At 40.4% G+C, this 11,643-nt stretch overlaps 1 protein-coding gene across 1 annotated transcript in view; it reads left to right on the top strand.

The window, feature by feature from the left end:
- The window catches only part of LOC143766217 (uncharacterized), a 45,641-nt gene extending 41,403 nt beyond the window's left edge, over positions 1-4,238 (top strand). Inside the window, exon 6 of the mRNA XM_077253722.1 lies at positions 1,648-4,238. Within this exon, the coding sequence (XP_077109837.1) occupies positions 1,648-3,242 (1,595 nt within the window). The 3' untranslated portion in view covers positions 3,243-4,238. The remainder of the gene's footprint in view (positions 1-1,647) is intronic.
- Positions 4,239-11,643: the final 7,405 nt, after the last annotated feature.

The raw sequence follows: 11,643 nt of genomic DNA on the forward strand, positions 1-11,643 counted from the left end.
CCAACCCCAGGGGCGTGGTTTGGCCGATAAAATTGAGGTCGAGTCTCTCATTCAGTGTCTGTGGCTGGAGGTGTGCAGACCTCCAATATGTGTTGCTAAAGACATTGACCTGAGCTGGCGGAACCGCAGTGCTATATGGACAATTTACTTGCAGTTTGTGTTCACCTTCAGTGTGTGTTGCTAAAGGCACTGACCTAAGCGGTTGGACCCGCAATACCATATGGACTATTTGTTTTCAGTTGGTTTTTCACTTTGTGCTTGACAAGGCTATGTTTTGTTTTGCCACCCGGTGCGGTTTATGAAATTAAATAAACTTGCCTGAACTTTGCATGAAAACCGCCTCCGGTGCCTACCTCAAGAGCAGCTGGGTGAGTACAGATTCCTACAGTTTTTATTGCCCAAAATACTCTGATTTAACTACTCCCTGCAGCCAGTTTTGTGCTCCTAAACAGGCCCCATTTTTCAAACCTGACGTGTCACTTTATGTGGTGATAACTTTGGATGCTTCTTCTGATTCCAGTGATTCTGAAATATTTTTTTCTGTGACACATTGTACTTTATGATTCTGGTAATTTTAGGTTAATATATTTTACATTTATTTTTGAAAATATCTAAAAATTGCAAATTATTAAAAAAGATTTTTGTTTAACATTTGGTTTTATTTTTTCAACTTTTTTACGTTTCTCAGATAATAGAAGGCTTACAAGTTTAGCAAAACGTTTTTATATGTTTAACTAAATTTACATAAGCTAGTTTTTGGGTAACAAATCTTTTTTTGAAATTACTTTAAGGGGCCTAGATTTTTGCTAGAACCAAAAGGGCAGAGAAAATACAAAGTCAGAAGACAGAAGAGTAGTCCGGAAACGGGCCACGGTCACAGCAGGATCAAATACACAAGCCAGGGGCTGATCACACAGGACTGAACCAGAGGAGAACAAGGCTGTATCTGGCAGCTTCTGGCAATATGCTTCTAGCTTTAGTAGGGTGTGGTGCTTTACAATTACCTGAAGTAGGGAGCTGATTATTCCAGCTGGACTGCGCACACGCCCATACTACCACAGTGGGTGGTACTACTGGTCCCAGCCACCTTATTCTTAGTGGCTGGACAGAGCTTCTGGTTACAATGTGTCCTCTATCACCAGTGCCACCTGCAGAAGGAATGTTAGCGGCGACTGGTGATGATAGAAGCAGACATCGCAAGATCAGACCCCAGAGGAGATCAGACATACCATTTGCAGAGGCCCTAGTGTTGCAGAAAGACAGAAAACTCCATAAAGTGACTCTAATTTGTAAATTTAATAATCAGTGAATAAATATATAGGAGGAGTGACTTTTTGACACCTGAATGTTTTTTTTTTGTTTTACAGGAGCAGTGAAAGGTTTTTTTGTATCATTTTCACCTACATAACATTTTTTGTGGCTCTTTATTCTTAGATTTGGGAGGCAGAATGAACAAACAGTTGAACACCATGCTTCACTGGTTTATGCAATGAGTTCTTCTATTAGATCGTGGACTGTCATAGTGAATGATTCAGTTTTACTACATAACTTTTTCCATTTCTATGGAGATTTTGAGTAGAAATGTTAAAAAATATAAGTTTCAATGATATTTTATTCAAAAATAATAATTGGTTTTATTCTTGGCAGATGACAGTGCCAGGAGATCAGAGGGACAACTGACATCTTCAGTTTTTAAATCAGATGACCTTGAGATCACACAGGATACAATTGAAGTGAATGCCATTACTCCAGATACACCATCATCTATTCACAGCAAAGATTTATCATCTCCTTCTTTGAAACAGGTCCTATCTTCTGATTCATTACAGTCTACTAATGAAAATAAAAATCAGAAAAGAGGCATTAAAAAACGAACTTCTCTTAAAGCAAAGAAGCAAATTACACATTCAGAATACGGAAATAATTTTCCCCTCAAAACTTCTTTTGTTCGACATCAAAAAAATCACACAGAGGAAAAAAGATTTTCTTGTTCCAAATGTGAGAGGTATTTTCACTATGAATCAGATCTTGTTAGGCATAAAATAATTCATGATGTAGAGAAGCCATATTCATGTTCAGAATGTGGGAAATGTTTTAACTGGAAATCAGATCTTGTTATTCACCAGAGAACTCACACAGGGGAGAAGCCATATTCATGTTTAGAATGTGGGAAATGTTTTACAGAGAAATCAAATCTTAACACACATCAGAGAACTCACACTGGGGAGAAGCCATATTTATGTTCAGAATGTGGGAAATGTTTTAAACATAAATGTAATCTTGTAATTCACCAGAGAACTCACACAGGGGAGAAGCCATATTCATGTTCAGAATGTGGGAAATGTTTTTTACGTAAACGAGAACTTCTTAATCACCATTCAACTCACACAGGGGAGAAGCCTTTTTCATGTTCAGAATGTGGAAAGTGTTACAGAGTGAGATCACAACTCATTCAACATCAGAGAACTCACACAGGGGAGAAGCCTTTTTCATGTTCAGAATGTGGAAAATGTTATGGAGTGAGATCACAACTTGTTAAACATCAGAGAACTCACACAGGGGAGAAGCCTTTTTCATGTTCAGAATGTGGAAAATGTTATGGAGTGAGATCAGAACTTGTTAAACATCAGAGAACTCACACAGGGGAGAAGCCTTTTTCATGTTCAGAATGTGGAAAATGTTTTGCATTGAAAAGGTACCTAGTTTTACACCAGAGAACTCACACAGGGGAGAAGCCATATTCATGTTTAGAATGTGGAAAATGTTTTGCATCGAAAGACTATCTAGTTTTACACCAGAAAACTCACACAGGGGAGAAGCCTTTTTCTTGTTCAGCATGTGGAAAATGTTTTGTACGAAAAACAGCTCTTGTTTCTCACCAGAAAAATCACACAGGGGAGAAACCTTTTGTGTGTTCTGAATGTGGAAAACGTTTTGCTTGGAATTCATACCTTGTTATACACCAGAGAAGTCATACAGGGGAGAAGCCATATTCATGTTCAGAATGTGGAAAATGTTTTGCATCGAAAGAATATCTAGTTTTACACCAGAAAATTCACACAGGAGAGAAACCTTTTTCATGTTCTGAATGTGGAAAATGTTTTGCATGGAAAGCATACCTTGTTATACACCAGAGAATTCATGCAGGGGAGAAGCCATATTCATGCTCTGAATGTGGAAAATGTTGGTCAGATAAATTAAGTCTTAATAAGCACCAAAAAATTCACAAAGGGGAGAAGTGATATTCATGTTCAGAATGAGGAAAATGTTTTGCGTATAAATCATATTTTGCTAAGCACCAGAGAATTCACACAAGTGAGAAGCAATGTTCATATGATGGGAAATGTGGGAAATATTTTGAACAGTAATGCTATTTTGTTGAACATTTTAAATTCCACAAGGGAAGAAGTCATTATCATATCTGGAATGTGAAAAATGAATTAATAGAAAATATATTTTGTTGAACATAAAAAGAAATGCACAAGGGGAGAAACTGTATGTTTTATTGAGAAATTGTTCAAAAACCATATTACAGTCATATAAGCAAAATAGGGAAATTACATTAGAACATCCTGTATTTTTTGTACTGTTAGATGCACTTTTAACAGTAAAAATTATTGATAATAAGTGATAGCCACTTTTAGTCTGGAAGCAGCTTCCTGTGATGGAGCAAACATCATCCTTCCCGATCACTGTGAGATGTGTTCTCTCCTCCTGCCCAACATTGATCTATGTGATCGCTGCAGAGCAGGAGAGGAAGATACCAGGACCTGCACAGAGGCTGCATGTTCTGAGAGAGCAGCTGATGAACTTTCCACCTGACTTGCTACAGGACCTTTCACATGACCTGGAAGGAACTGCAAAATGGGTTAATGTATACACAGTGTATGTGTATGCAAATGTGCTCATGTAGTAGAGCTGTGTATGTATGCAATGTGTGTATGTCGTAGAGCTGTGTGTATGTAAATTTGCATGTATATATTAGAGCTGTATATATATATAAATGTGCGTATGTTGTAGACCTGCAGCATGGTGACTCAGTGGTTAGCACTGCAGCCTTGCACTGCTGGGGTCCTGGGTTCAAATCCCACCAAGGACAACATTTGCAAGGAGTTTTTATGTTCTCCCCGTGTTTGCATGGGTTTCCTCTGGGTATTCCAGTTACCTCCCACACTCCGAAGAAATACTGATAGGGAATTTAGACTGTGAGCCCCATTGGGGACAGCGATGATAATGTCTGTAAAGCACTGCAAAATATGATGGTGCTATATAAGCAATGGATAATAAAAATAAATAGAGCTGTTTGTATGTAAATGTGCACATGTAGCAGAGCTGAATGTATGTAAATGTGCAGATGCAGCAGAGCTGAGTGTGTATGTAAAAGTGCAGTGTTGTGTGTATATGTGTGCTGCAGAGTGTTCATTAATGTCCGTACTTCGACGTTATAGCTAAATATAACATACTAGATTGTGGCCCGATTCTAACGCATCGGGTATTCTAGAATATGCATGTATATGGACAATGATGATTCCAGAATTCGCGGCAGACTGTGCCTGTCGCTGATTGGTCGAGGCAACCTTTATGACATCATCGTCGACATGGCAACCAGTATGACATCTACGTCGATACTGTGCCCGTCGCTGATTCGTCTAGGCGAATTCGCGGCAGACTGTGCCCGTCGCTGATTGGTCGAGGCAACCATTATGACATCATCGTCGCCATGCTGTGCCCGTCGCTGATTGGTCGAGGCCTCCAGACGCGGGATTTCCATTATGACATCTACGTCGATACTGTGCCCGTCGCTGATTGGTCGAGGCCCAGGCGGCCTCGACCAATCAGAGACGCGGGATTTCCAGGACAGACAGACAGACAGAAAAACCCTTAGACAATTATATATATAGATATACAAAGAATGTTTGTGTAGAACATCATCGTCTGATAATTAAGTGCTATCGTAAGGAAGTCCATTCCATTAGCTTTAGCCACATTAGCAGTTGCCATTTACCAGTATGGCTAACCAACATCCATAAAGGCCAGTTCACACAAATTCGGTGAAATTGCACTAATATGGAAGAATATAATACCGAGACAGAACATCTCAAACAGCAATTCCTTCATAAAGGCTTTAAGTTGCCATTGTTGGAGAAATGAAGCACAAGAAGGAGGTGTCATTCAGTGTGATTCTGAAGGAAGCTCGATGGCAAGGTGAAATCAATAGTATTTTATTGTAAAGGTTTACAGGTCCACGCGTTTCAAGGTCTCACACAACCTCTTCATCAGGGCAAAAAATCTAAAGGTTTTACTAGCTTCAGTCAGTCTGTGTTATTGGGAACAATATTAGAGAGCAGTTGGTAGCGGCCGCACCAAGCTAATACTTGTCAATGCTCACTAGTGTGGGATATAGGGACTTACTATATTGTGAGCATAGTGGAAAAAAAGGGGTTATATCCCGATGTCCCCTTTAAGGGTAAGTTCACACAGGGCGTATTTGCTGTTTTTTGTTGCTGCTTTTTTATGCTAATTTTCAGCTGCTTTTTATGGTACCTGCAAAGCCTATGAGATTTCAGAAATCTCATGCACACGCATTGGATTTTTGTTTGATCAGTATTTTGTGCTTTGCAGAATTTTTTGACATAGGGCATGTCACTTCTTTCAGCGTTTTTCCACCCATTGATTTGAATGGATGGTGAAAAAACGCTGCAAATACGCAAGGTTGACTTTTCTTGCAGTGTATTTGCTTCAGAAAAGTCAAGGAGAGCCGGATGTGACCTTACAATCGGCTCTGCTACATCTAGATGGCAAGCTGCATGATGCAGCCTGTCATCCAGCAGAGCGTACCCAAACCCCATTCGCTTGAATGGGGGGTCTGACATTACAGTGTTTGACACGCTGTCATATGCATGAAATCCTCACTGCAGGTCAGAGAGCCTCGGCTCCCTGCTGTCTTCTGACAGCTGTGATCGGAGGTGTAAACTTCACCTCTGATCACTGGTGTTAGCTGATGGGACTACTGGGCCCATCATCTGACACCTACAGCCGCTAATTACAGTGACAGCAGGAGCCCATCTATTAGATGCGCCAATTCTGGCGCTTTGCCCGCCTCTTCCCCCTTGCCCTGTAGCGGTGGCAAGTGGGGTAATGAGAAGTTAATGTCACCTTGCTATTGTAATGTGACATTAAGCCGGCTTAGTAATGGAGAGGTATCAATAAGACACCTACCCATTACTAATCATATAGCGGTTAAAGGGTTAAATAAACACACACACATGCAGAAAAAAGTGTTGACCATCTTTTTATTGTTCTGCCATTCCAAAGCGAAGCCCTCGATCTTCTGTAATAAAAATAAAATAAAAAAGCAAAAGTATACTCCCTGATCCGTCGTAGTCCGATATACCGAGTTTCCCACGCAGTATCTGGGGGAGATAAAGCTTACAACCGGGAGCGATGCTAATACGACCGCTCCCGGCTGTAAGCTACTGGGGAATGATTGAGACGGAGCGGGCGCAGGCTCAGTAACCAGCGGTGACGTCACCGAGCCTGCGCTCCCTCACTGCCTGACCTGAGGTAACCTCTGCACCGTGCGAAAATGCCAGGGAAGAGGATACCGCAGGTACTGTATCTATTCTATCTATTCTATTATTCTATCTATTCTATCAATCTATTAATTCTATCTATCTATCTACAGGAAGTTGTTTTTTTTCTCTTTGTGCTCTAAATTTTATTGGCATGCACAAAGAGAAAAAAAATGCATGAACAAAATGCAGCAAAAACGCACCTAAACCTGCATTTTGGCGCAGCTTCTTTCCTGTCAAGATGATCAGGTTTTGCTGCAGAAAAAAACCGCAGCAAAATCGCCCTGTGTGAACTTACCCTTAATCCTATTCTTTAAAGGGAACCTATCACCCCGTTTTTTAAAGATTAGATAAAAATAGTGTGAAATAGGGGCAGAGCTGGGCTTTACATTAGTGCCTTTTTGGTGCCTTTACACCCCCGTTAGGCTGCCGAAATACCTTTGTGAAGTGGCCGTTTTGTCCTGTCACTCAAGTTGGTCAGGTCGGATGGGCGTGGTCACAGCGCTGTTTCTCCCCCAGATCAGGCTCATCATTACGTTGGTGGCGTAGTGGTGTGCGCATGTCCAAAGAGAAGATCCACTGCCCAGGAGATTCAAAACAGCGCGGTCTACGCTATTCGCCGTTTACCGGTGGGCCGGTGCCCGGGGCTTCAGGAAAATGGCCGCGGGATTCCGCGCGTGCGCAGATGGAGATCGCGGCGGCCATTTTCCTGAAGCCCCGGGCAGCAGAGCGCTCCATCTGCGCACGCGCAGCCACAGGAAAGATGGCCGCGCCCACCGGTAAACGGCGAATAGCGAAGACCGCGCTGTTTTGAATCTCCTGGGCAGTGGATCTTCTCTTTGGACATGCGCACACCACTACGCCACCAACGTAATGATGAGCAGGATTCTGGGGGAGAAACAGCGCTGTGACCATGCCCATCCGACCTGACCAACTTGAGTGACAGGACAAAACGGCCACTTCACAAAGGTATTTTGGCAGCCTAACGGGGGTGTAAGGGCACCAAAAAGGCACTAATGTAAAGCCCAGCTCTGCCCCTATTTCACACTATTTTTATCTAATTTTTAAAAAACGGGGTGATAGGTTCCCTTTAAATAGTTCATTAAAAGTTAATTTTTAACTGTCTTTAGTTAGCGATCAGTTGCCTTCTTTGGCAAATTGTAAATAATGTTAATGCCCTACGCTGACTGGGTGGACAGCCATTTTGTCTGTATTATACTGTCCCCAACATACGTACAGAGAGAGATCGCATATACTCATCATGGCTTCGATCCTACATTTTTGGACAAAATCCCTTTTTCCCCCCAATTTTCTATCCTTCAGCACTTAAATCTCTTCAATCAAATGGGATCCACCAAGTACCATTCTAAAAAAAAAACTCCTAAATTTATTGTGTTGGTCTCTTTAAGCCTTGTAAGAAACATTTCTTTTTGACACAGCTACATAAAGTACATGCAGAACATTAAAAAAAACTATAAATAATACAAAACAAAAACAAATAAATACAAACTTCACAAACTACAAAAATAAAAAAATAAATAAAAATTAAAAACTAATTTTTTTTTAGAGCAATCTGCTTTATTATAGTAAACGATGTTCTTAACTAATTTTTCTCTGGATTTAAAAAAAAAAAAGAAAAAGAAAACATTTTTAAAAACAAACTTTTTTTGGGGAAAAAAGTTTTTTTAATAATAAAGTAAAAAAAGTTATATGTATTTTTTTTATTGAAATCATATATGTATTACTGAGATGTAGCAGTAGGGCCAGGAAGCACACTATCAATCGGTGGGGTGGGGGAACTACTATCGTTCCAATACAGAGAAGATCATGAGTATGTTGCATCCACAGATGTTCTGTGGTTCACGCTACACCACTAAGCACTCTCTGAACGAATCAGTTCTCCACCATAAATTTTGCAAATTTAGGATTGCAACACGGTTGTCATTCCTATTTTCACCATAAATCAAGTGATAAAGTACTTTATCCCATTTCCACCATACATTCAATGACTAAGGCATTTAATTCTGCCTAGGGGCTTCCATCTGTCACTAGTGCCTAGCGGTGGGGGGTACACAGGGTATATCTAGACATTTAAATCAGGTGGACCATACCCTGATGAAGAAGGACTGTGTCCTACAAAACGCATCGGTTTATGGCCCATTAATGAGCCCATCAGATAGGGCAGTTGACGTCACTACTACCACGCCCCCCGCATCCCTTCCGGCCTGAGCATGCCATTTTTTGTATCATTTTGTAGCACTAGGGGAGGCATAGCAATGGGAGAACGCTCCCACGGCATACCGTCCGCTCCACGAGGACTGCTTCAGTACAGGACAACAGGGATGCAAGCCACACTCATCTAGGACAGAGAAAGTACTGCAATCCATGTGTAGATACCGGCAAAGGGTTGGTCCGCACTTTACACGCACTATCTTTCACATTTCAGCAGGTAACTTTATTATTTATTTTTAAGTGCATGCAGTATTTAGACAAGATTGCACACAGAGCCTGTCAAAACCACCAGCAGCTTCAACCTGCATACAGCCCATGAGCACCAGTGTGTTCTTTGTCATTTCTACATATAACACATGGTTCAGAGAAACCCTAACAATAGATTTATTATTTCCCTATTCTACCTCAGTGCATTACAACTAGTTATATTGACCCTCCACTGTACAAGAGGAAAAAATTTAATTAGTAGGAATAATGTTTTCCTATTTTCTAAAGTGTAAACCTGGGGTGCGTCTTATGGTAAAGTGCGTCTTATAGTCCAAAAAAAACCACAGCATTAGTTATATAATTAGTATTTAAAATATCTGCAATTACTAATATTTTTCATGTAATAAGCGAATAAAAACCAGTATTCTATGTGCATTGAATAACTCACATTTTTATATATTTATATGTGTATGCACTATATGGACAATTATATCAACCCTTACCACCACCCTTAATGAAAATACCCAAAATATCTTCCTCCCTCTTCTTCCTGACTCCCAATCTCAGCGATCAGCCATTCATTACTGTTACTTTCAGCTCACAATCTCCATGTCTGATCAAAGTCTGTAATTTCTCTACACTACAGTAATAAACCTGTTCATATTACACATTACTAGTTAGCTCTATGATTCGTTCCTTCTTTGTAGGAACATCTGATGTGATCCATTTATTAATTCCCTTTCCATCATTGGGAACTGATTCCCTTCAACACAAAGAAATGGAATCTGACGAGTCGCCCATTTCATCCAAACCTTCTGATTAAGAAGTTTCCAAGCTCCCAAATAAAAAAAAAATAGACAAGGAAATTCCGAATTGCCAATCCTCCCTGTTTTGTAGACTTTTGGAGATGGAGCTTCTTCAGCCTCGGCTCTTTACCTTGCTAACAGAAAAGCGATAAAGTAAGGGTGTCAAACTGCTCACAAAATAAACCATTATAGAGAAAATAACCTTTATTAAGTATACATGAAAAGAATAATCCTAAGAAGGTGTGCACACTGAAAATGTGCCAAAGTGCAAGGTGCTATATCATAAAAGGTCAGAAAGGTGATCTGTCCCTATCAACGAAGTCTTTTACACACTTTCCTAACTGCGGAGGTTGGCACCCTTTAAAGAGATAATGAGAAATGGCGCCCCCCGCTCACACATCGACTGTTCCCTAAACTAATCTTGAAAGCCCTAATTCAAGGACAGATGAAAGTCGACTATATCGCTGATGCTTGGCTGCTCTACTGCAGAGAAGAAAATAAGTACAACAGATTGTCCAGGGTGTATGAGATGCACAGTAGAGGGATTTCAACAATAAATATAACAGCAATGGAGCCTTCATATATATTGAAGGTAGGACTGAGTGAGGTAGATGCAAAATACAACCAGAATACCTCAAAACACCCAAAAGGCCGGTCTGGGAAACGGTGTTCTGTCCCTATGACTGGGGCTTAATGCGTATCTTCCTGCTTGTGGAAGTTGGCACCCTAAAACGACGAGAAATGGCGCCCCTACTCATGCGGTGACTGATCCTAGTCTCCCCTAGGTATAACTAAATAAAGACCTATAGTTAGAGGGTACAGAGTGGACCAATGTGCAAAAAGGGAAGGTAGGGGTTCCCCTAGTGAATGGGCTGGTGTATAGTAGAGGATGAATAAAGTAGTGGTAGGATGAATAAAGTGCCGTGGTAAGTATATATATATATATATATATATATATATATATATATATATATATATATACATATATATAGAAGGTGATAGTATATAATGATCTCAAACGCGAATAGCAGTGTTCCCTAAGTTCGGTCCTCAAGAGCCACCAACGGGTCATGTTTTCAGGATTTCCATACTAAGGAAATCCTGAAAACATGACCTGTTGGTGGCTCTTGAGGACTGGAGTTAGGGAACACTGGCATATAGTATTGGGGATAGCCCTGGAAAAAGACCAGTTAAAAATAACTGGTCAGATATCTAGGATGGCAAAAATAACGAAGAACAATACAGGTGTTATATTGAGATATGCATGGTACCTATACATTAGTGTTGCACTACCCTACTGTCCGTTATAACAATCCCATTAAGAATGCGGTGTGAGTAAGGCCTCAAGATGACAGAACATGATCTCAATAGTGAGATCTGATAATAAAAAGTCAATATAGATAAAGGAAAGCCAGAATCATATTACTCATCTTAAGCTGATACGGCTTCAAAAGGGCATTTATATCTCCATCGCAAGGCGTTTCCCCCATAAGATCAGGTTCATCAGGAGATCTAAATAGATAAACATAGTAGAGGACAGATGTCCTGCAGGTGAGGTTGCACTCTGGCACATTTGCTCTTTGTTCACCGTTTTAGGATTATTCTTTTAATGTATACCTAATAAAGGTTATTTTTTTCATCTCTTTACCTCCACACAAGGTCTTTGAACATATTTTCTATTATTTTAAATGCTTCTTGTTTTGTATCCAAATTTGAAAAAAATGGTCCAATTTCCAACCATTGCTGTGTGAGACAGGATGCGTGAGCAGGAAGCAGGATGGATTGCGGCTGCTCCGCTCTGCTGCCATTTCTCTTGTAGACAGTGG

The sequence above is a fragment of the Ranitomeya variabilis genome, chromosome 4 (genome assembly GCF_051348905.1).
Source record: "Ranitomeya variabilis isolate aRanVar5 chromosome 4, aRanVar5.hap1, whole genome shotgun sequence".
Lineage (NCBI taxonomy): Eukaryota > Metazoa > Chordata > Amphibia > Anura > Dendrobatidae > Ranitomeya > Ranitomeya variabilis.